The sequence below is a fragment of the Callithrix jacchus genome, chromosome 8 (genome assembly GCF_049354715.1).
Source record: "Callithrix jacchus isolate 240 chromosome 8, calJac240_pri, whole genome shotgun sequence".
Lineage (NCBI taxonomy): Eukaryota > Metazoa > Chordata > Mammalia > Primates > Cebidae > Callithrix > Callithrix jacchus.
Window position 1 is genome coordinate 69,027,014 of NC_133509.1, and position 25,792 is coordinate 69,052,805.

General features: G+C 45.0%; 1 protein-coding gene, 1 long non-coding RNA gene and 1 other non-coding gene across 4 annotated transcripts; 1 reads left to right on the top strand and 2 right to left on the bottom strand.

Annotated features, from left to right (window-relative positions):
* Window positions 1–380: 380 nt before the first annotated feature.
* Window positions 381–20,382, bottom strand: EAPP (E2F associated phosphoprotein). Of its 2 annotated transcripts, XM_035260323.3 has the most exons (6): window positions 20,237–20,382; window positions 15,331–15,512; window positions 13,021–13,116; window positions 7,850–7,967; window positions 5,306–5,416; window positions 381–1,016 (listed from the first exon to the last, which is right to left on the bottom strand). In XM_035260323.3, the coding sequence occupies exons 1-6, from the start codon at window positions 20,308–20,310 to the stop codon at window positions 740–742; spliced, it is 858 nt and encodes a 285-aa protein (XP_035116214.3). In that variant the 5' UTR covers window positions 20,311–20,382; the 3' UTR covers window positions 381–739. The 2 variants fall into 2 exon arrangements, with proteins under 2 accessions (XP_035116214.3, XP_078190890.1); XM_078334764.1 differs by lacking the exon at window positions 7,850–7,967.
* A 45-nt stretch (window positions 20,383–20,427) lies between these two features.
* Window positions 20,428–21,380, top strand: LOC144577386 (uncharacterized). Its single transcript, XR_013521143.1, has 3 exons — window positions 20,428–20,462; window positions 21,102–21,182; window positions 21,265–21,380. It is a non-coding gene; the product is annotated as an uncharacterized LOC144577386 (long non-coding RNA).
* A 2,004-nt stretch (window positions 21,381–23,384) lies between these two features.
* Window positions 23,385–23,548, bottom strand: LOC118145445 (U1 spliceosomal RNA). Its single transcript, XR_004730550.1, has one exon. It is a non-coding gene; the product is annotated as a U1 spliceosomal RNA (small nuclear RNA).
* Between the last annotated feature and the right edge of the window lie 2,244 nt (window positions 23,549–25,792).

A 25,792-nucleotide genomic window follows, 5' to 3' on the forward strand; every position in this document is an offset into this window, starting at 1 on the left:
TTGAGATGGAGTCTTGCCCTTGTTCTCCAGGCTGGAGTGCAATGGTGCAATCTCAGCTCACCGCAACCTCCCCCGTCCAGGTTCAAGTGATTCTCCTGCATCAGCCTCCTGAGTAGCTGGAATCACAGGCACGTACCACCACAGCTGGTTGATTTTACATTTTTAATAGAGACAGGGTTTCACCATGTTGGCCAGGCTGGTCTCGAACTCCTGAACTCAAGTGATCCACCCGCCATGACCTCCCAAAGTGCTGAGACTACAGGTGCCAGCCAAGGCTACCCACCAACTCCATGCAATTGTAACAGTTACTAAATATTGTCATTCCATCATGTGGGGTGGGGGTAAATAAAGATACACCTTAGCAAAAACAATACAGACAATTCAGGAAACACTTTCCAGTTTAATTACATCAAAGCTATATCCAAAATAAAAATAACAGAAACAAAGATTGCTTATAACTCCAGAACAGTTTAATTCTAAAGAGCTTTAATAAACAAAAAGCCCCATAGTTTCCAAATGTTCATCAAAAAGAGAATATCAGTCCCATCCATACGGGGGAAAATCAAAGGAAAAAAAAGGAGAGGGTGAGAGATGAATGAAGGTTGACAACTATTCTCCTTTATAAAGAGAAAACACTGCTTCCTCAATGTCACTTAAGGATAGGAACAGGCAGGAAGAAAGTAACTGTCCATATTTGCCTTATATACGGTATTGGGTAATTAAATGCCAATTGCACTGTTTAGGAATGGCTTGCTAAAACATTGAAAAAATGAAAGACTTCATCCTTGTCATAGACTGCCACTTCAGTGGAACATTCGGTGCACATAACTGGGTAATAGATTTCTTCCACATCTGTCTCTGCCTTCTCGGCAGCATCTTCCTGGTTAGACCTCATCTTCTTATGGCCCCGCCTTTTCTTCCTGTTCTCTGAGGCTTTATATCTTAGAACCTCCTCTTTGTTAATAGAACAGTTCATCACGAACATCGCTCTATATTGAGTTTTGTACGATTCATGCCTAAGAGAAAAATAAAATGGAGAATTGGGGTGTATGCTCTATTTTAATAGTTTATCCATTTAGATAAAATTTGAGAACACAATAAACTTACTGAAATACCAACCAAAGTAAAGACATAGGAACAAAACAGCAAGTTTAAAGAAACTTTAAACAGTTGTTTTAAGAATAATTAAAATAGGCTGGGCACAGTGGCTCCTGCCTGTAATCCCAGCACTTTGGGAGGCCAAGGTGGGCTGATCACGAGGTCAGGAGATGGAGACCATCCTGGCCAACATGTGAAACCCTGTCCCTTAAAAAAAAATAATTAATTAATTAAAACTTGTGGACAAGGTGGCTTACGCCTGTAATCCCAGCACTTTGGGAGGCCGAGGCAGGCAGATCACCTGAGGTACGGAGTTCGAGACCAGCCTGACCAACATGGAGAAATCCCGTTTCTATTAAAAATACAAAAAATTAGCCAGGTGTGGTAGCGCATGCCTGTAATCCCAGCTACTCAGGAGGCTGAGGCAGGAGAATCGCTTGAACCTGGGAGGTGGAGGTTGCAGTGAGCTTAGACTGTACCATTGCACTCTAGGCTGGGCAACAAGAGCAAAACTCCATCTCAAAAAAAAAAAACTTGTGAACACAGCTCACTACAGACTTGAACTCTTAGTCTCAAGTGATCCTCCTGCCTCAGCCTCCCTAGTAGCTGGGATTACAGGCACAAGCCACTGCACCTGGCAGAAGAAACTTTTTAGTATATAATAGTATAAAGAAGAAATGTATCCTCTTGTCTACTGCTTTTTGAAAGTAACTTTTATCTCAGGGAAAAAAAAAATCATTTACTCTTCAAACTCAGACAAAAGTTGTTGGAAACTTGCCAGGTAATGTGCAGTAATCTTTGACTACTGTCTTTTCACAACGTGGCCTGAGACTTTGCCCTCTTCTCATTACAGATGGTGCCACTGTGGTCAACATTTTAGGAAAAGCTACATGTTTAATAGCTTAAGGAGCTTCTCACTTTACAATGTCTACTCTCAGCTATTATATATTTAATTAGTCTAGTGTCCGGGTCCCCAAAGCCCAGGCTGCAGACCGGTACCAGTCTGCGGCCTATTAGGAACTAGGCAGCACAGCAGGAAGTGAGCAGCAGGCAAGCGAGCATTACTGCCTAAGTTCTGCCTCCTGTTAGATCAGCAGCAGCATTAGATTCTCCTAACAGTATGAACCCTATGGTGAACTGCGCATGTGAGGGATCTGGGTTGCGTGCTCCTTATGAGAATCTAACTAATGCTTGATAATCCAAGGTGGAACAGTTTCATCCCAAAACCATCCCCCTATGTTGTTCACCTCATATATGTAATTTTCCTACTAATTTTCCCACTTAGTAAGTTGTTCTTCTTTTTTTCCCATTAGACCTCAAGCGACAAAAATACCTATCTAGCTAAAAACAGTGAACTCACACTGTGCCCTCATTAGTTCCAAATATTAATCTTTACCTTCACTATCACCATAACCACCTGGAATTAAGAATGTGTAAGTGGGCACTTCTCCAGGTAAAAATATAATCTAACCTTTCAAAATATCCTGAAACAAAAACAGTTCTAGTTTCCTGTGTATGTACTTGCATGACTATATCTGTCTCAGCTCTATAAGAATCCCTTATCATATGTTAATGTATATTTTTCCCTTTCTCTGTATCTCTTGTGCATCAGAACAAATCATTTTTCTAAACTTTTTTTCCTTTTCTTCCCACCTCAGCCTCCAAAGTAGCTGGGACTATAGCCATAGGCCAACACGCCCAACTAAGTATTTTCTGGTTTCATAGAGACAGAGTCTCACTATGTTGCAGGCTGGTCTCGAACTCCTGGCCTCAAGCCATCCCCCCGAAGTACTGGGATTACAGGTATAAGCCACTGTGCCCATGATTTTTTAAAAAATTATTTCAATCCCTTTGTTTCTGAACTGCCTGGGCTATCTTGGAGATCACTGAGTTTTCTTAAAACTGCTATTTTTAATTCTTGGTCAGAGAGCTCACATATCACAGTGTTGTTGAGTTCAGTCACTGATTCCTTGTTTTATCCCTTTGAAGAGGTCATGGTTCCATTTGCTACTGTGTCTTGTGGAGGTACATCTATGTCTTTGTATTGAAGGATTAGTTATTTATTCCAGTCTTCTCTGCTTGGCTTGTTTCGGTTATTAGATATGTTTACCTAGAGATTCTTTGCAATCTGCAGGTTGATATTCTCTTTTTTCCACTAGGTCACTGCTTCCTTTTTGGCACTAGATGGCACTTGAAGCCCTGGTTTGCCTCAGTTCAAGTAAACACTGAGAGTGCTGCCTGTCTCAAATGGGGGAGGTCCCAAAGAGGATAAGGATATCCCAGTAGGCTGGGAAGGCTGGCTAGGGGTTCACACCTCCACCCTGTGGAACAAACCTCCTATAGTGTGGTGCTGCTGAACAGACACTCTGTTGGCATTTCCTTTGGCAGAGTTAGAGTGGAGTTTCCAGGGTTGCAGATGTAGTCCTACCTACCCCTACCCTCTTTGTCTCTGGCCATCCTCAGTAATATTTTTCCCTTCAGGTACTCTCAGTTCTTCCTATGGGTTGAGGCAGGGACAGATCTCTCACCAGAGAACTCAAGAATGGAAAGAAGCTGTTTGTTCACTTCAATCTCAGTTTTTCTCATGTAAAGATCATGAGCTCAGAGGAATTTTTCTGCTCACTTGGTGCCAGGCAGCTTGTGGAGAAGAATGAGCAGATACAGAAGTCCAATTCTCTTACTGTCTGCTTTAAATTTTTTTCACTTCTTTGTGGCCCTAGAAACTGTCTCCTTATATTTAAGATCTGGGATACTGGTGGTGATAGCTTCAGTGCTATATAGTTGGTTTTGGTTTTCTGCAGGGGGAAGGAAAGCCAGTTTGCTTCCATGCTGCTATTTTGCACTAGAAAAGATACTCTTTTTTTTGAGAGATGGGGATCTCACCTTTGTTTAGTTGCCCAGGCTGCAGTGATGGTCCAGCCCACTGCAACCGTGAACTCCTGGGCTCAAGCCATCCTCTCACCTCAGCCTATTAAGTAGCTGGGTCTACAGTCTTCATCACTATACTCTGCTAATTTTTGGTTTTTTATTTTTTGTAAAGACCAGGTATCACTGTGTTGCCTAGGCTGGCCTCAAACTCCTGGGCTCAAGGGATCGCCTTAGCCTCCCATAGTACTGGGATGAAAGGCATGAGTCACTGTGCCCAGCTTAAAAAGTATAAAAGCTACTTTTTTTTGTCTAAAACAGGGTCTCACTCTGTCACCAGGGTGGAGTGCAGTGGTGCGATCTAGGCTCACTGCAACCTCTATCTCCCAGGTGCAAGTGATTCTCCTGCCTCAGCCTCCTGAGCAGCAGAGGCACGTGTCATCACGCCCAGCTAATTTTTTGTGTTTTTAGTAGAGACAGGGTTTCACCATGTTGGCCAGGATGGTCTCGATTTCTTGACCTCATGATCCACCTACCTCAGCCTCCCAAAGTGCTGGGGTTACAGGCGTGAGCCACTTGCACCCAGCATAAAAGCTACTCTTTTTTTTTTTTTTTTCTTTTTCTTTTTAAAGACAGGGTTTCACTATGTTGGTCAGGCTGGTCTTGAACTCCCAACCTCAGGTGATCTGCCTGCCTTGGCCTCCAAAGTGCTTGGATTACAGGCGTGAGCCACCACACCTGACCTTTTTTTTTTTTTTTTTTTTTTTTAATAGAGACGGGGTTTCACCTTGTTGGTCAGGGTGTTTTCGAACTCCTGACCGCAGGTGATCCACCCACCTCGGCCTCCCAAAGTGCTGGGATTACAGGTGTAAGCCACCATGCCTGGCCAAAGCTACTCTTAATAGAATTATATATAACCAAAATTCATTGTATAAAGATTAGTCACATAGTACCAAGAATATAAATACAGAACCTTATCAGAATTCCTGAGTACCACAAAAGTCTATTTCTGGGCTGGGCGCGGTAGCTCACACCCATAATCCTAGCACTCTGGGAGGCCAAGGTGGGCAGATCACTTGAGATCAGGAGTTCAAGACCAGCCTGGCCAACATGGTGAGACCCCTGTCTCTACCAAAAATTCAAAAACTAACTAGGTGTTGTGGCAGCTGCCTATAATTCCAGCTACTTGGGAGGCTGAGGCAGGAGACTCACCTGAACCCACAAGGCAGAGGTTGCAGTGAGGTAAGATTACACCACTGCACTCCAACTTGGGCAACATCTCCAAAAAACAGGTCTGTTTCTGATTTAAACAAAGTGTGTGTGTGTGTCTTTCATCCATTACCTTTGGCAATCAAGGCACAGTGTGGTCATGCAGGCAGGACAATTCAAGACAGCGTCACTATTTGGAACAGGCTGTTGTTGATGTGACCTCTGTCGTCCCAAACCATGGTAACTAGAACAGAAGAAGAAAGTGAAAGAAACATATATTAAAACCAGATCTTGGTTTCTAGTGTCATTTTCCAATAAAAAGAACGAGTCCTCTTCAGAGAAATGGCTAATTCTAGGAATCAGGAATGCAAAATGAACCTGGAGCATCTTTTAGTGCCAGAAAGGAAGGACGTATTCAAGAAAACAAAAACCAAACAATGAGGTGGTTATGACAAAGGGAAACAGGAGCCAACTAAGAGTCACCAACTGCCAAAGCTGAAACAAACTGAGCAACAAAATAAAGTAGGATTGGATTACAACCCAAAGTATAAAATAAATACCCAAGAGTCCATGCTAGCATAAATGTATTGAATAAATAAATCAATGGGGGAGAACAAATAAATCCCCACACAGAATTCTAAATGATCTATAAAGATGCTCTTCTCTCACAGTGGTGGAGTGTAACTCCCTAGTCCTTAAGTCTGGGTTGGACACAGTGACTTCCTTCCAAAGAGCACAGTATATGGTAGCGGGGTAAAAGACTAACTTCACAGAAGAGAAAGCTAACACTGGTTAGCAAGGTGATCAAGGCCAACATCAACACACAAAACTCATGCTGGTAGTATGTACTCTTAAAATAATGTGATGAAAATGGCTCTGTACTTCTGTGTTCTTCCTCATAAAAATCCATAATCTCATCCTAATTATGAGAAAAAACATCAGACAAATTCCCACAGAGGAGCCTCCTACATACACCTGACTAGTGCTCCTCAAAGTACATAAAGGCACTGAAAACAAGGGAAGTCTAAGAAACAGACGTAGTCAAGAAAAGCCTGTGGAGACATAACTAAACGTAATGTAGTATTCTACATGGGATCCGCAAACAGAAAACGAACATTACATAAAAACTAAGGAATTTTTTTTAAATTATGGACTTTGATTAACAATAATGTATCAATATTAGTCCATTGTGACAAATGTACCAAAAATAAAAGTTCATGAACTTTTTAAAAACAGTACAGCTACATTTAAAAAAGAAGCATACAGCCAGACATGGTGGCACACATCTGTAATCCCAGGCCAAGGTAGGCAGATCACTTGAGCCTAGGAGTTTGAGACCAGCCTAGGCAACATGGTGAAATCCTGTCTCTATAAAAAAAATTTTTTTAAATAAAATAAAAATAAAAATAAACAATCACACACCGGGCATGGTGGCTCACGCTTATAATCCCAGACCTTAAGGAGGCCAAGGCAGGATGGGATTGCTTGAGCCCAAGAATTTAAGACCAGCCTGGGCAACATAGCAAGACCTCGTGTCTATTAAAAATTAAATTAGAGGCCAGACACAGTGGCTCACCCCTGTAATCCCAACACTTTGGGAGGCCGAGGCGGGTGGATAACCTGAGGTCAGGAGTTTGAGACTAGCCTGACCAAAATAGTGAAACCCCGTCTCTACTAAAAACACAGGCCCAGCCGCATCTCAATTTTTAAAGATTGAATTTGTAAGTAGTTTAAATAAAAAAAATCATTTGAGTGCTAAATCCACAAAAACTTTTTTTGAGATAGGGTTTCACTCTGCCACTCAGGCTGGAGTACAGTGGCGTGATCTCGGCTCACTACAACTTCCACCTCCCAGATTAAAGCGATTCTCCCACCTCAGCCTCCTGAGCAGCTGGAATTACAGGTGTGCGCCACCACAGCCCCACTAATTTTTGTATTTTTAGTAGAGAGGGGGTTTTCACCATATTCATGAGGCTGGTCTCAAACTCCCAACCTCAGGTAAGTCGTCTGCCTCAGCCTCCCAAAGTGCTGGGATTACAGGCATAAATCACTGACACAGCTCATGCACATAACTCTTAATCTCAAAATAATTTAAAAACTACATCTGAGGCCAGGTGCAGTGGCTCACTCTTATAATCCCAGCACTTTGGAAGGCCGAGGCGGGCAGATCATGAGGTCAGGAGTTCAAGATCAGCCTGGCCAGTATGATGAAATGCTGTCTCTACTAAAAATACAAAAATGAGCTGGGCATGGTGGTGTGTGCCTGTAGTCCCAGCTACTTAGAAGGCTGAGGCAGAAGAATCTATTGAACCCAGGAGGTGGAGGTTGCAGTGAGCAGAAATTGCACTACTGCCCTCCAGCCTGGGCAACAGAGCAAGACTCTGTCTCACAAAAAATAAAAAATAAAAAAAAAACTGCATCTGAAAAAAAAATCAAGTTTTTCTTGAATGGAGAGACTGACTTAGCCTGAATCTAACAAGTTTTAAAAAAACCAACTGTCTGACTAAAATTTGTCGGTTATTTTCAAAATAAACTATTCAGCAGTTTTTTCCTCAAACTTTTTTGTTTGTGTGTGTTTGTGTAAACACATAAACATACATTCAATATATGAATGCAGTGGAAATCATCTTTCAATCATTTTTTTCTAAAGATTCTGAATATGAATTTAAGTTCTTACCCCCTTCTCTGTGCATCAACCCAGGCCTGATCTCTGTTATCTTTTTCAGGATCATATAGTAATTCATCATTTGTTGGAATCTTGTGTTGTTTCTTCTTTTTTTTCTTGGTCACCTGTACTAATTTTGAAAATGTTAGGATATGGCTAAGAATCACATCTCAAGTTCATACTTCTTTAAGAGTCTCATTTCCCAAGCTATACATTTATTTTCCTTAAAAAGTTAAAAAAGGCGTGGTGGCTCATGCCTGTAATCCCAGCACTTTGGGAGGCCAAGGCAGGTGGATCACAAGGTCAAGAGATTGAGACCATCCTGGTCAACATGGTGAAACCCTGTCTCTACTAAAAATACAAAAAATTAGCTGGGCATGGTGGCGTGTGCCTGTAATCCCAGCTACTCAGGAGGCTGAGGCAGGAGAATTGCCTGAACCCAGGAGGCGGAGGTTGCGGTGAGCCAAGATCGTGCCATTGCACTCCAGGCTGGGTAACAAGAGCAAAACTCTGTCTCAAAAAAAAGTTTAAAAAGGTGCTTAATAATGGGGAAGATTAAAAAAAGGAAAAAAGTTAAAAAAAGGGACGGACACAGTGGCTCACATGCCTATAATCCTAGAAGTTTCAGAGGCCGAGGTGGGTGGATCACCTGAGGTCAGGAGTTTGAGACCAGCCTGGCCAATATGGCAAAACTCCATCTCTACTAAAAATACAAAATTAAGGCCAGATGCATTGGCTCACACCTGTAATCCAGCACTTTGGGAGGCCCAGGTGAGCAGATGACCTGAGGTCAGAAGTTCAAGATCAGCCTGGCCAACATGGTGAAACCCTGTCTTTATTATAAAAATTAGCTGGGCATGGTAGTGGGCATCTGTAATCCCAGCTACTTGGGAGGCTGAGGCAGGGGAATCACTTGAACCCAGGAGGTAGAGGTTGCAGTGAGCCAAGATCGTGCCACTGCACTCCAGCCTGGGCAAGAAGAGCGAGACTATGTCTAAAAGAAAAAAAAATACAAAATTAGCCAGATGTGGTGGTAGGTGCCTAATCCCAGCTATTTGGGAGGCAGAGGCAGGAGAATCTCTTGAACCTGGATGGGGTCGGGGGCAGCAATGGTTGCAGTGAGCTGAGATGGCGCCATTTCACTCTAGCCTCTGTGAAAGAGTAAAAATTCTGTCTCAAAAAAAAAAGTTAAAAAAAACCCTTCATCCAAACAAGCGTTTGTCCAGGTGAGGTGCAGTAGCTCACCCTGTAATCCTAGAGCTTTGAGAGGCTGAGACAAGAGGCTCACTTGAGAGCAGGAGTTGAAGACCAGCCTGGCCAACTAATGAGACCCCATCTCTACACAAATAAAAATTAAAAATTAGCCAGACACACCTGTAGTCCTAGCTAATAGGGAAGCTGAGCTAGGAGGACGAGGATGCAGTGAGCTATAGCAGTCTGAGGAGTCTGAGGATGCAGTGAGCTATAATTGCACCATTGCATTGCTGGAGTCTGGGTGATAGAGACCTATCTCTAAAGAAGTAAAAAGTTGACAAAAATTTTAAAAATAAAGTTCTTCTCCAACTAATAAGACATTAAAATGAAAATGACAGAGGAGGCAAAAATTGTTTCTTTACCAAAAGCTGGTATCTCAAGGACTAAGTTCAAACAATGAGAATTCAGAGTCTCAAAAGAGCCACTCAAAGCAAGCCAAGAATAGAAACTGGCCGGACGTGGTGGCTCACACTTGTAATCCCAGCACTCTGGGAGGCTGAGGCGGGCATATCACCTGAGGTCAGGAGTTCAAGACCAGTCTGACCAACATGGTGAAACCCCGTCTTTAAAAAAAAAATTAAGAAAAACAAGAATAGAAACTATTTTTGATGGATGAATTCTCCACATATTCTTTTTTTTTTTTGAGACGGAGTTTCGCTGTTGTTACCCAGACTGGAGTGCAATGGCATGATCTCGGCTCACCGCAACCTCCGCCTTCTGGGTTCAAGCAATTCTCCTGCCTCAGCCTCCCAAGTAGCTGGAACTACAGGCGCGCACCAGCATGCCCAGCTAGTTTTTGTATTTTTAGTAGAGACAGGGTTTCACCTTGTTGACCAGGATGGTCTCGATCTCTTGACCTCGTGATCCACCCACCTCGGCCTCCCAAAGTGCTGGGATTATAGGCGTGAGCCACCGCGCCCAGCCCTCCACATATTTTTATATATAAAATGCTACTGAAATTAGAACAAAAATATTCCAAAAGTGAATTGAAAAAACAATCTATGTGGTCAGGCACAGTGGCTCACATCTGTAATTCCAGCACTTTGGGAGGCAGAGGCAGGAGGATTGCTTGAAGCCAGGAATTTGAGACCAGCCTTATGTAACCAAAGCAAGACCCTGTCTCAAAAAGCAAAAAAGCTAAAACAAAAAGAAAAGAAAGGAAGAGAGGAAAAAAGAAAGAAAATAGAAAAAAAACCTATGGCATCTACATACACTAGACTTTTTTGTTGTTTTTTTGAGACCAAGTTTCACTCTGTTTCCCAGGCTGGAGGGTAGTGAGGCAATCTTGGCTCACTGCAACCTCCACCTCCCAGGTTCAAGTGGTTCTCTGCTACAGCCTCCCAAGTAGCAGGCACCTGCCACCATACCTGTTTTTGTATTTTTAGTAGAGATCGGGTTTCAACATCTCAGCCAGCCTGGTCTTGAACTCTTGACCTTGTGATCCACCCACCTCAGACTCCCAAAGTACTGGGATTATAGGTGTGAGCCACCTCGCCTGGACCTACACTAGACTTTTTTTTTTTTTGACATGGAGTTTCGCTCTTGTTGCCCAAGCTTGGGTGCAATGGCTTGATCTCAGCTCACTGTAACCTCTGCCTCCCAGGTTCAAGTGATTCTCCTGCCTCAGCCTCCCAAGTAGCTGAGATTACAGGTGCATACCACGATGCCCAGCTAATTTTTTTATTTTTAGTAGAATCGGGGTTTCATTATGTTAGCAAAGCTGGTTTTGAACTCCTGACCTCAGATAATCCGCCTGCCTCAGCCTCCCAAAGTGTTGGGATTACAGGCATGAGCCACCACATTCGACCTAGACTCTTTTTTTTTTTTGAGACAGAGTTTCACCCTTGTTACCCAGGCTGGAGAGCAATGGCGTGATCTCTGCTCACCGCAACCTTTGCCTCCTGGGTTCAGGCAATTCTCCTGCCTCAGCCTCCTGAGTAGCTGGGATTATAGGCACGCGCCACCATGCCCAGCTAATTTTTTGTATTTTTAGTAGAGACGGGGTTTCACCATGTTGATGATGGTCTCGATCTCTTGACCTCGTGATCCACCCACCTCAGCCTCCCAAAGTGCTGGGATTACAGGCGTGAGCCACCGCGACCAGCTAGACTTTTTAAATGTATTCTAGCAGGCCTGGAGTGGTGGCTCATACCTGTAATCCCAGAACTTTGATAGGCCAAAGTGGGCAGACATCCTGAGGTCAAGAGTTCGAAAGCAGCCTGGTCAACATGCAAAACCCCATCTCTACTAAAAATAGAAAAAGTAGCCGGGCATGGTGGCATGCACCTGTAGTCATAGGTACTTGGGAGGCTGAAGCACCAGAATTGCTTGAACCCAGAAGGCAGAGGCTATAGTGAGCCAAGATTTTGTCACTCCTCTCCAGTCCAGATGACAGAGTGAGACTCTGCCTAAAAATATACATAAATAGGCCAGGCGTGGTGGCTCACGCCTATAATCCCAGCACTTTGGGAGGCCAGGGTGGGTGGATCACGAGGTCAAGAGATCAGGACCATCCTGGTCAACAAGGTGAAACCCCATCTCTACTAAAAATACAAAAATTAGCTGGGCATGGTGGTGCGCGCCTGTAGTCCCAGCTACTCGGGAGGTTGAGGCAGAAGAATTGCTTGAACCCAGAAGGCAGAGGTTGCGGTGAGCCGAGATTGTGCCATTGCACTCCAGTCTGGGTAACAACAGTGAAACTCCGTCTCAAAAAAAAAAAAAAAAAAAGAAAAAAAAAAATATATATATATATAAAGACATATATTTTAGCAAGTCAATATTTAAGTAATAATGCATAAAAGTATAATATTATTCTTTACCACAGAAATTTGTTATTTGAATATCTCAGTGTAATTACTCATATAATTAGTTTTAGCTCTTATCATGTTCAACTTTGCTCAAATTTTATAAAAATTCAATTTCGAAGCACATAGAGGCTGACTGAAAGCAACACTTTATGAAAAATTCTGCAGGAGGAGGCCAGGCGCAGTGGGTCACACCTGTAATCCCGACACTTTGGGAGGTTGAGGCAGGCGGATCACCTGAGATTGGGAGTTCGAGACCAGCCTGGCTAACAAGGTGAAACCCAGTTTCTACTAAAAATATAAAAAATTAGCTGGGCATGGTGGCACATACCTATAATCCCAGCTACTCAGGAGGCTGAGGCAGGAGAATCGCTTGAACCCAGATGGCAAAGGTTGTAGTGAGCCGAGATTGTACCAATGCACTCCAGCCTGGTCAACAAGGGGGAAACTCCATCTCAAAAGAAAAATACTGCAGGAGGATTAAACATAGAAAGTACTTGCAGTCATGAAAACAAATATTGCTGCTATAGAGAACCTAAAGGGGGAGGCGACAAGAGCCCTGAGGAGGGGAGGTATTAAGTTTGGAAACACTCTCATTCCCTAGGAACACCCAAGCAGCACCACTGTTGGTGCCATGTTCTCACATGCCTGCATCCCCAGCTTTTCTCATTAACCACTCCTGCTTTTGTTTTCACATCAATGGCATACAATTTCTTTTTTTCTTTTTTTGAGACAGAGTCTCACTCTGTCTCCCAGGCTGCTGGAGTGCAGTGTGGGAAATCTTGGCTCACTGCAACCTCTGCCTCCCAGGTAAAGCGATTCTCCTGCCCCAGACTCCCAAGTAGCTGGGACTACAGGCATGCACTACCACACCTGGCTAATTATTTGTATTTTCAGTAGAGACAGAGTTTCACCAAGTTGGCTAGGCTGGTTTTGGAACTCCTAACCTCAGGTAATCCACCCACCTCGGCCTCCCAAAGTGCTGGGATTAAAGTCATGAGCCACCATGCCTGGCTGCAATTTCTTAAAAGACCAAACTAGGAGGGAAATCCTAACATTCAATAATTGTTAGGTAAACCCTTTTAATAAAATGTAACTGCTAAACCTGGTAAATAGGTTACTCACCTGCTTTGTCTTCATCCTCAGAATCAGAATCAAAATATATATCATCATAGTATCTTGCTGGAGCTGTTGCAACTTTTCCATTTCCTGAGGAAGATCCTAATCAAAGTAGACGTAAAGTTTGCAGACTAAACCATACATAATTTACAAAACAAAAAACTCCATATATACTTCCATCACCTCAAAGCAATATCAACTCATTCATAGTATCATTTGATGGTGAAATATTTTCACATCAATGACTTACTTGATGTCTATGTCCTATGCAGGCACAGAGAACTGGCCCTCCTTAAAATGTTCCAAATCTTGAGAAAATTCTTCTCTCTCCCTTTCCACAAATCTCATTAAATAACATAGCCATATTTTTAGGTTGCCAGCACACATATGTCTACCTTTCAGTCATGCAGCATACTATGCAGAACAAAGAACAAACATTTTGTTCTAAAAACACTAGGAGAAAAAAGATAAGAGCCGGGCACAGTGGCTCATGCCGGTAACCCCAGCACTTTGGGAGGCCAAGGCGGGTGAATCACAAGGTCAGGAGACCAAGACTATCCTGGCTAACATGGTGAAACCCCATCTCTACTAAAAATACAAAAAAATAACTGGGTGTGGTGGCATGCGCCTGTAGTCCCAGCTACTGGGGAGGCTGGGGCAAGAGAAACACTTGAACCCTGGAGGCGGAGGTTGCAGTGAGCCGAGATGGCGCCACTGCACTCCAGCCTGGGTAACAGAGTCAGACTCCGTCTCAAAAAAAAACAAAGGATAAGAACCCTACTAAGAACCCTATAGGAAGGCAGGAGAAATGAGTCAAGGACACAGTCTTCTCCTCACTTATAACCAGATGTCATCATATGCCCACATCCCTAATTCCTCTTAATTAGCATCTGATTTAGCTTTTCTTATATTATTATATGCTTTCGGTTCTTTCCAGCTAATTGATAGTGTATCAACTGAAAATCAGTGCTGCTGAAGAGTCCTACTTTCTTTTTGAGATGGAGTCTCACTCAGCTCACTGCAACCTCTGCACCGGTCCCCACCCCCGATTCAAGAGATTCTCTTGCCTCAGCCTACCAAGTAGCTGGGATTACAGGTGCCTACCATCGCACCTGGCTAATTTTTTGTATTTTTAGTAGAGGCAGGGTTTTACCATGTTGGTCAGCTGGTCTTGAACTCCTAACATCATGATCCACCCGCCTCGGCCTCCCAAAGTGCTAGGATTACAAGTGTGAGCCACTGCGCCAGGACAGAGTCCTACTTTCACAAACCAGTTTTCAGGTTAGGTACATTTTACATAAAGACCAAGTATCAAAATGAAATATGTTTCATTACTTACTAAATGACACAGGAATCTGTGGTGATACATGATTAAAACTGCCACATATTAGTGCCATCTAACCCTGAAAATACTTCTGTAAGTTTGTGTGTTTTTTTTTTTAATCCTAGAGTAAAAACTGAAAAATAAAATTAACCAAGTAAACAGTACTAACTAATCTCTTTCCAAGAGCACAAGACAGTTCTCTGTAGTCATCAAAGTAAACTCCAGGCCAGGCACAGTAGCTCACCCCTAATCCAAGAACTTTGGGAGGCCAAGGCAGGAAGATCACTTGAGCCAGGAGTTTAAGACCAGCCTGGACAACATAGTTGAGACCCTGTCTCTATTTTTTTTTTGAGACAGAGTCTCGCTCTGTCACACAGGCTGGAGTGCAGTGGTGCAATCTCAGCTCACTGCAACCTTCATCTACCGGGTTCAAGTGATTCTCCGGCCTCAGCCTCCCCAGTAGCTGGGACCACAGGTGCGTGCCACCAAGCCCAGCTAATTTTTTATATTTTTAGTAGAAACAGGGTTTCACCATGTTGGCCAGGCTGGTCTTGAACTCCTGACCTCAAGAGATCCACCTACCTCAACCTCTCAAAGTACTGGGATTACAGACATGAGCCACCATGCCTGGCCGCTATAATTTTTTTTTTTAATTAGCTGGGCACAGTGGTACATGCCTGTGACAGGAGGCTGAGGTGGGAGGATCATTTGAGCCCAGGAGTTTTAGGCTGCAGTGAGCTATGATCACACCACTGTATTCCAGTCTGGGTGGCAGAATGAATCTAAAATAATAAATCAGTAACTTTTTTTTTAATGAGAAAAAGAAGACTAGCTCAGACTGCTAAATACATTTACTCTTTCATTCAATAAATATTTACTGAACACCTACTAAAAGTACTGGAGACACAAGAGCACAAATAAGGTTCCCACCCTTATGGAGCTTACAAATATATATATATATATATATATATATAATTGAACCAAAAGTTTACCAGTTCCCAGAGAGGATAACTTGTCCTCCATTGTTTTCATGGTAGAATTTAATTCAGCTTCCATTTCCTTTTCAAATTCATCTTCACTAGATGATTCACTTTCTCCAGTAAGACATTCTCTGATGAGTTTTCGTTTTTGGTCAGGAGTTCCATGTAAAAGCACATCCACTTCATCTTCAGAGCTAGCATACATTTTAATCAAAAAGAAGATGAATATTTTATAATTAAAATAATTTAAAACTCCCAGTATCTTACTGTCCAACAACAATTTTAAGTTTTACATGGTTGCATTTGATGTATATTACATATTGCTATTCTCAGTAGGCTAGTTCTGCATATTTCTAATCTTTTTTTAATTTTTTTTTTTGGAGATGGAATCTCACTCTGTCACCCAGGTTAGAGTGCAGAGCCATGATCTCAGCGCACTGCAACCTCCACCTCCCCAGTTCAAGTGAGCCTCCCACCTCAGCTTCCCCAGGAGCTGGGACTACGGGCACATGCCACCATGCCCAGCATTTTTTTTTTTTCTTAATTTTGTAGAGATGGGGTTTCACCATGTTGCCCAGACTGTTTTTGTTCGTTTGTTTCGAGATAGAGTCTCACTCTTGTCACTGAGGCTATAGTGCAGTGGCATGATCTCGGCTCAATGCAACCTCCGCCTCCTGGTGATTCCCCTGTCTCAGCCTTCCAAGTAGCTGGGATTACAGGATTCAGATACTCCATTTCACAAAATAAACAGAAAGATTAGATAGATAGATAGATAGATAGATAGATAGACAGATATTCTGGTTGTGATACTGCACTATAGTTTTGTAGTATGTTAACACTGGAGGAAACTAGGGAAAGGATATACAGGATCTCTCTGTATTATTTCTCTTATTCTTTAAGATAGGGCTATCACTGTGTTGCCCAAGCTGGAGTACAGTGGTGCTATCTTGGCTCACTGAAACCTCCGCCTCCCGGGCTCACGGCACCCCAACTGCCTCAGCCTCCCAATTAGCTAGGACCACAGGTATGCACCACCATACTCAGTTAATTTCTTATGTTTTTGGTAGAGACAGGATTTTACCATATTGCTCAGGCTGGTCTTGAACTCTTGAGCTCAACTGAGTCTCCTGCCTCAGCCTCCCAAAGTGCTAGGTTTACATAGGTGTGAGCCACTGCACCAGGCCTGTATTATTTCTTATAACTGAATGTGAATCTACAAAAACCTCAAAATAAAATGTTTAACTTAAACGGAATCACAAAGCAAGAGTTATTTTTTCTGCCAATTTTCTTCAATCCTTGTGATTATTTCAAGCGAAGTCTCAGTTTTCAGCACTGCTGGGAAAGGCAGTAATGCATCATGGATCTTGGATATACAAGTTAAGTATGCCAAGAATGCAAGGTTCTGACCACTGTTCACTTGAGCCATTTCTCAGGATTGTGTTTGCAGCAAACAACCTTGAGAAATGAGATAATGTCTCCTTCCAGGACAAAGAGCAGGTATATTCATTGTCTGCTATGAAAGAGGTGGATTCTCCAAGCTGAAGTATTCTTTAGCCATAATGCCAAACCACTGAACGTGCAGCATTCTTCTAGGACCCTCAGCGTAATACCTGTAGGGCTGAGAAGCAAGAGCAAGCGACACAAGCATGATGCTCAAGCTGCTTGCTGTGCTATGTGTAGTAGTCTCATGTCTTCAGTCAGTTTCTGTGAAACAGTGACAAGCTACGATGTATTAGCTTATAAATAGTGTAAAATTAAATCCTGACAGACACCTAACACTAATCTCCCTTTTTAAAATAATAAGCATTTGTCTTAGAGCCTCCAGCAAGCAATAGTCAGATAACATTGTTTTGTTTTTATAATATTCATCTTTACAGTTACCTTACCAGTAGCAACTGTCTCAGGATTATAAAGCTTCCTTAAAGAAATGTTACAATATGCCAGACTCCGTGGCTCAAGCCTCTAATCCTAGCACATTGGGAAGTCAAGGCAGATAGATCACCTGAGGTGAGGAGTTCGAGACCATTCTGGCCAACATGTTGAAACCCAATCTCTACTAAAAATACAAAAAATAAGCTGGGTGTGGTAGCACGTGCCTGCAATCCCAGCTACCCAGAAGGCTGAGTCAAGAGAATCACTGGAACCCGGGAGGCAGAGGCTACAGTGAGCCAAGATCCCACCACTGCACTCCAGCCTGGGCAACAGAGTGATACTCAGTCTCTAAATAAATAAATAAATGAGACGTGTGTGTGTGTGTGTGTGTGTGTGTGTGTGTGTGTATCCTTTCACAGACAGGACCCATACCTGAGACTCTTTTTCACAGGGAATCCTGGTATACATCCTCACTCCTCACCAAAGAAATCTTAACAGCAGTCTGATTTCCTATGTATCCAATGTCTCCCACGACAATATGAGGAAACATTGTTCTTTTAATTTTTTTTTTTTTTTTTTTAAGAAGTAAGATCTCACTATGTTGCCCAGGCTGTTCCTTTACTACTAGGCTCAAGAGATTCTCCCACCTCAGCCTCCCAAAGTCCTGGGACTACAGGCATGGGACACCACACCTGGCCAAAGTTGTTAATGAAAGCATGGCTTCACAGAAAGCTTCTTTGAACAGAATGAATGTTTTAAGCTTTAAGACTAGGATCTGGCCAGGCACAGTGGCTCATTCCTACAATCCCAACACACTGGGAGGCTAAGGCAGGCAGATCACCTGAGGTCTAGAGTTCGACATCAGCCTGACCAACATGGAGAAACTCTGTCTTTACTAAAAATAAAAAATTAGGGGCCGGGCATGGTGGCTCACGCCTATAATCCCAGCACTTTGGGAGGCCGAGGCGGGTGGATCATGAGGTCAAGAGATCGAGACCATCCTGGTCAACATGGTGAAACCCCATCACTACTAGAAATACAAAAATTAGCCGGGCGCGGTGGCTCACTTCTGTAATCCCAGCACTTTGGGAGGCCGAGGCAGGTGGATCACGAGGTCGAGATCAGGACCATCCTGGTCAACGAGGTGAAGCCCCGTCTCTACTAAAAATACAAAAATTAGCTGGGCATGGTGGTGCGTGCCTGTAGTCCCAGCCACTGGGAAGGCTGAGGCAGGAGAATTGCTTGAACCCAGAAGGCGGAGGTTGCGGTAAGCCAAGATTGTGCCACTGCACTCCAGTCTGGGTAACAACAGCGAAACTCCGTCTCAAAAAATAAATAAATTAATAAATAAAATACAAAAATTAGCTGGGTATGGTGGTGCACGCCTGTAGTCCCAGCTACTCAGGAGGCTGAGGTAGGAGAATTGCTTGAACTTCGGAGGTGGAGGCTGCGGTGAGCCAAGATTGCGCCATTGCATTCCAGCCTGGGTAACAACAGCGAAACTCCATCTCAAAAAAAAAAATACAAAATTAGCTGGGCATGGTGGCACATGCCTGTAATACCAGCTACTCAGGAGGCTGAGGTAGGATCATCACTTGAACCCAGGAGGCAGATGTTTCGGTGAGCCCAGAACACACCACTGCACTCCAGCCTGGGCAACAAGAGTGAAACTTTGTCTCAAGAAAAAAATAGAATCTGCTGACAGCTTAAGAAATAACTAGGGCCAGGCGGTAGCTCAAGCCTATAATCCCAGTGCTTTGGGAGGCCAAGGTGGGCGGATCACGAGGTCAGGAGTTCAAGACCAGACTGACCAAAATGGAGACACCCCCATCTCTACTAAATACAGAAATTAGCCAGGTATGGTGGTGCACACCTGTAATCCTAGCTACTTAGGAGGCTGAGACAGGGAATCACTTGAACCCAGGAGGCGGAGGTTGCAGTGAGCTGAGATTGTGCTACTGCACTCCAGCTTGGGCAACAGAGCAGACTCCATTTCAAAAAAAGAGAAATAACTAGGCCAGGCACAGTGGTTCACACCTGTAATTCCAGCACTGTGGGAGGCCAAGGCAAGCAGATCAGGAGGTCTAGAGTTTAACACCCCCTGACCAACATGGTGAAAACCCATCTCTACTAAAAATACAAAAGTTAGCCAGGGGTGGTGGTGCATGCCTGTAATCCTAGCTACTCAGGAGGCTGAGGCAGGAGAATTGCTTGAACCCAGGAGGGGAAGGCTGTAGTGAGCCGTGATCTCGCCACTACACTCCAGCATGGGTGACAGAGTGAGACTTTCAAAAAAAAAGAAGAAGAAAGAAAAGAAATAACTAAATTGGTGTAGAAATCTCTTAGCAACATAGCTTCAAGTTTCCCTGTAGAATAAATCACACCCTTCTAGAAATCCCACGAACTTTCATCTGTGCCTGTCTCAGGTCAATATTTTCTACAATGCTCTTCAAGATACCTACTTTATCTTATTACCCTTATCATACTACTAAGGCTCTGGAAGACAAGGACCTTATGATTTACCTCTGTAGCTAGGAGCAAAATAAAGCAGTCCCCCATGTAGGAAAAAAAAAAGTCCTGTTCAATATTCCCTTATTTCTGTTTACGGCAGTTTAGTCAAGATGGGTACTTCACATTAATTCCTATGAGCCTCTCAATAAATTTACATGTGTTATACTATGTTATGTAGCTTGTACAACTATAGGTTATTATAGTTACATTTTACAGGTAAGTAACATAAGATAAGTGACCTGTCTTCAGTCACTCTGCTGCCAAGCAGTAGAGGCAGGTTTCAGTCTCATTGCTTTTGAAGATTTACACACGTCCGGAGATTCCGGTAACCTCTCTCTTTTACAGAAAAATCGGCCCCACCTCCCCGGTAGCTGCACGACCCCATCAGGAAAGCCCTTTGGCCTCGCACAAATGACAGTGATGTACGACAGGCTCCCGAGCCGCATCTGCATAGGCTTGGCAGGCGCAACGAGTGGAGGCGACCAAGCCAGGCCTCCGCCCGAAGCCTCGGGTGCCAGGATAAGGCAGGGCCCACCTGCTCAAAGCCGGCTCCTCGTCACTAGGCTCTTCAATCGCGTAGGGGTCGTAGTCATTCGGCAGCCGGCTCATGGTGGCCTGCAGCGTCCTACACCGTCCACTGCGATCTGCACCGTCTCTGTTTACTCTGCAAGTTCCGTCCCTAAAGCGTCCCGACGCTACTTCCGCCTGCACTTCCGAGTCCCCCTTGCGCGCCTGCGCAGACGACGGAAGCGACGGGTCAGGTAAAAGGTGGGGGAGAGGTGGGGCTCATGCCTGTGATACCAACACTTTGGGAGACCAACGTAGGAAAATCACTTGAGGCCAGGAGTTCAAGACAACCCTAGGCAACAAAATGACACTCTATGTCTACAAAAGTTTAAAACATTAGCTGGGCAGGGAGGCTGACGCAGGAGAATTGCTTGAGCCCAGTAGTTCAAAGGTGCAGTGAGCTGTGATTGCCATTGTATACTCTTGCCTGGACAACAGAGTAAGACCTTTTAAAGAAAAAATGTTAACACGACCCCGCCCTCCCATCACCCTGTCTTGCCCTCCCCCGTAAAAATAAAATAATAATAAAAACGTTAACACAAATATCTAAAAACCACTGAAAAATTAGTGGATCACATAACCCGAATTCAATTTTAATTTCTGAATTGGATATTATACACAAAATTCCCACCTCATCACTGATGCTAATAATTTTTATCAAATTATCTATACCCCTTTAACTTTGAATTCTGAGGTGCTTATACACACATTTTTTCATGTCAAATTGTGTCTTACAAACTATTTACTATGGATGGGCAGTGCTAAAATAGTCACTTTTGAAGACTTTAAATTTATTATCAAATGTGGTTGTTTTTTGTTTTAATTTTTTGTAGAAACAAGTATCTCACTATGTTGCAAACTCCTGGACTCCAGTGATCCTCCTGCCTCGTTCTCCCAAGGTGTTGGAATTATAGGTGAGAGCCACTATGCCCAGCCACATGTGTTTCTTAATAGATAATTACTTAAGTAACTGTCCACGCTGTATACACTGTCCAGCCATCAACCACTAAGTAGCTGTATTGGTTGTCACATTACGGATCACAAGAAGACTGAGGTTGGCTGCGGTGGCTTACCCCTGTAATCCCAGCACTTTAGGGGGCCAGAGTGAGAAGACTGTACGAGCCCAGGAGTTCGAGGCCAGCCTGGACAACAAAGCAGGATCCTATCTCTCTTTATTTTTTTACTTTTATAAATAAAAAAGAAGATGCTCGGGGAAAACGATGTCCTGTCAAGTTGCTTGGGGAGATCTTAGAGCTTCATGTTTAACCGGGGTGGGGGGCGGAGGGGAACCCCGTAATAGTTGTGTCCTGTGGGGAAGACGTCTGTTGGGCTGGCGAAAAGAGAAGGGGCTGAAACTTGCTTTTTGCCGAAAGGAAGGTGAGCTCAAACCCAAGCCCTGCCGGGCCCAGGCGCTAGGTTCCGGGGTGGGGGGTGGGGGGTGGGGGGTGGGGGGTGGGGGGTGGGGGGTGGGGGGTGGGGGGGTGGGGCCGCGAGCTCCCTCCCCTCTCTCTCTCTCTCTCTCTCTCTCTCCTCTCTCCCCCCCCTTCCTCCCCCCCCCCGCGTCTCAAAAACAAACAAACAAAACCAACAAAAACCAATTCGTCCATTCATCAACCGTTTATTGAGCGCATAGCCTGTGCGCAGACACTGTTCTTCAGGCATCTGGGAGCAAAAAGGCCTCGGTGCCCACATTCTAGTTCGAAAAGGTAGGGGTGAGTGGCGGGGGGAGAAAATCGACCCCGGGCTCAGCAGGTAAATTAGTAGCTTAGGTGCTAAGTGCTATGAAAAAGCAAACAAACAGAGGGAAAGTGAGATAAGGAGTTGCAGCAAGGGGCAGGTGGCTGTGTTTCACCTACGAGCCTGTAAAATGAAAATCAGTTATTTACTTCCAAGGTAAAATGGGGACACAGGCATTGGGTAAACATCCCCATTACAAAAAGGGAGAAGTCAGCCAAAAGAAAAGGGCAACAGGCCCCACACAGTCTGAAACCCAACAGGACAGTCATTAAATCTTAATGCTCCAAAAGAATCTCCTAGGGTGGTCGGAAGAGGCTGTAATGAGAAGGTACCCTACGAGCAAAGGACTTGAAGCAGGTAAAGGGAGTTGGTCACGGGCCATCCCCAGCACGCAAACATCAGCTACAGCAAACGCCCAGGTAGGACTGGGTTTGGCAAGCAGCAAGGAGGCCCTGTGTCGGAGCAAAATTAAAGAGTTGTATAAAATTTCAGTCACGGCCGGGCGTGGTGGCTCACGCCTGTAATTCCAGTACTTTGGGAGGCCGAGGCGGGCGGATCACCTGAGGTCGGGAGTTCAAGACCAGCCTGACCAACATGGAGAAACCCCATCTCTACTAAAAATATGAAATTAGCCAGGCAGGGTGGCGCATGCCTGTAATCCCAGCTACTCAGGAGGCTGAGGCAGGAGAATCGCTTGAACCTGGGAGGCGGAGGTTGCGGTGAGCCGAGGTCCTGCCATTGCACTCCAGTCTGGGTAACAACAGCGAAACTCTGCCTCAAAAAAAAATTCAGTCACAGAGATGACTGGGTGGGAGTAAGATCATGAGGGTCTGGTAGACACCATAGTTAAGGCTTTAAATCTGGGTTAAACTTCAGTGCGGATGGAATGCACATTCTGACTCAGTAGATGTTGCAAAGGTGGGGCCCTAAGAGTGTGAGTTCTTAACTGAGTCACTCCAAGGTAGGTGCCAGGTGATGCTGAAGCTGCTGGTCGAGGGCCACACTGCTACTAAGTAGCAAGGTACTAAGTACTGTGGGGGGGGCGGGAGGAGAAAAAAGAGGCCGGGCACGGTGGCTCACCCCTGTAACTCCAGCACCTCGGGAGACCGAGGCGGGCGGACCACGAGGTCAGATCTAGGGCACTCAGGCCAACATGGCGGAACCCCGTCGCTACTAAAAACACAAAAATTAGGACGGAGACGAAAACTACAGCGAAACCAGACACCGGTTGGTAGTTAGGCTGGGAAAAAAACGGACGACAGCCATCCCACAATCTCCGCCAACCACAGAGACAGTGACCCGCCAACCACAACGAAAACATAACACCACTTAGAGACCACCCCAAGACCGCAATTTCTGACATTGCATGACACGAAAACCAGGGGAAAGCGCGAACGCAGTCCCCCACTACCACAAATTATGCAGTCGAGTTTCCCACATTTGGGGAAATCGCAGGGGTCAGCACATCCGGAGTGCAATGGATAAGCCTCGCCCTGGGAAAACCACCTTCGTGATCATGGTATCTCCCCTGCCAGGTAAGTATGAGTTGCTGTCTCCGCGTCCACTCCCTCCCTCGCGCCCGTCACACTCTGCACACACGGTCACTTCCCTCCCGCGACCCCAGTCCCCTCACCCTTTCGGAACTCCCTCGCTCCATCCTCTCCGCTCAGGGAAGCCACCCCGAAACCACTCCAAAGTCGCGGCGCGGGACGTGGCTGTCCCAGGCCGAGCGGGACCGGCAGCCTCCGCGCGCGTGCTTATCTGCATATGCCACGCCCTCACGGCCGGGGGACATCCCCGGCGCTTCGTTCGCTCCCCGTCGCAGACGCGAGACCTACAGAGGGCGCGCTCCGGCGCTGCGTAGGCGCCGGTCGGCGCGCGGCCGCGGGTCTGGGACCGGGGAGACGCGAGAGAGGAGCGGCGGAGAGGGGGCGGAGGAGGGCGGGGGAGGGAGCTCGCGGCCCGTGAGACATCTACTCTGACGTTCTAGTTAAAATGAGGATTATTTTGTAGCTTGAAGTTGAAAGTTAGACTGAGTCATTTGTCGTCCTATCTTTGTCTAACCTTTTTACTGTCGGAAAATCAGTCCCTTGAGCTAGTCAGGCCTCGGGTGGTGCCTCCTTTGTTTACGTTATCCTCTCCCTCCCTCTCTCATCTTTTCAGGGATTGGCTTTCTGTGTGGCAAGCCACCGCACCTGGCCACCAGTACCCTTTTTAAATAAGCTCCTATTTTTGTTGTTGTTTAATGGTTGTGTAACCACTTTTATTCCGTGAAATTGAGATCTCTACAAAGGATATCATTTTATACCTGACTAGGGTTTATCCTTTTGGTGAGTCACTGGTTTTACATATTTAGAAAATGACAGCCAGGCGCGGTGGCCCACGCCTGTAATCCCAGCACTCTGGTAGGCCGAGGCGATTGGATCATGAAATGAGGAGTTCGAGACCAGCCTCGTCAACAGTGAAACCTCGTCTGTTGTATCTGACCGAGCATAGACAGTCAACACCAGGACAAAAGTATGCCAAATTGCAGGATTTATTGCCGGCGACCACGGAAGACTCAGTCTCTCCAACCCGTGGCAGAGAAAGAAGGGTGACAAGACCTTTTTATACCCGCAAAACCGCCTTGGGAGTGGGGGTGAGGAGTGGAGATGGGAATTAAAGTCTGTAAATCACCTCTTGGGCAGAGAGCAGGGTGAGGGGGCTCCGGACATTCCAAGGACCAGGGGACTTTTGTCATTCCGATTGCCACTTAAGAGGTTTACAGAAGATAAACATTATACGTTATTTGGAGAGATGTGGGGTCCACATAATTTTAGGTTACTTAGCACCAGGCTGGAATTATCCGGGGGTGCTTACTCTGGTCAGTACTGGTAAACAGAGGCCAGCAATTCTGGCAGTTACAGATAAGAGAAGGTATGCAGCTTTACCTCTCTTTGCATTTTGCAAAGTAAACTTAGCAGTTTACAGAGGCCATGGCTAGCAGTCATTGTGAGGAGAATGGAAACAGTTTTGTCTCTTTATAAAATGGCAGTGTACAGGTTCTAACTCTAGGCTAGCTATATCACAGTCTCTACTAAAAATACAAAAATTAGGTGGGCGTGGTGGCCTAATCCCAGCTACTTGGGTGGCAGAGGCAGGGAACTGCTTGAACGCGGGAAGCAGATGTTGCAGTGAGCTGAGATCGCACCACTGCACTCCAGTCTGGGCGGCAGAGCAAGACTCCATCTCAAAAAACACATAAATACATACAAAGAAAAGGTGAAGCAAAGCCTGTAATTCTGTTACCGGAATGCCAGGGGTTCAGTTTAGGTACTGCCGCTTGCCACACAGAAAGCCAATCCCTGAGATGAGTATTGGCAAGAAAGCGTTAATTTCAGTGGCCGCGCTCTAAAGCTAAGGAGATGGCAGCTCAGTTTCAAATCCATCTCCCCATAGGAAAGAAATGCAACAATCTCTAAGAAAACAGGAACTGGGCAGGGGTGAGGAAGCAATCCTCATTAAAGAGGGGACCGCCTTTTATTTTCTGTCTGGGAAGATCTGGTGAATTTCAATTGTTTCACGCCCGTAATCCTAGCACTTACTCAGGCCCAGACAAGGAGGGGCGGGAGGGGGACGGAGGAGGGAAGGGGAGGAGGAGTCACGTGGTCAGGAGTTCGAGACCAGCCTGGCTAATATGATGAAATATCGTCTCTACTAAAGTACAAAATTTAGCTGGGCATGAGAGAGAGAGAGGAGAGGAGAGAGAGGATAACGTAAACAAAGGAGGCACCACCCGAGGCCTGAC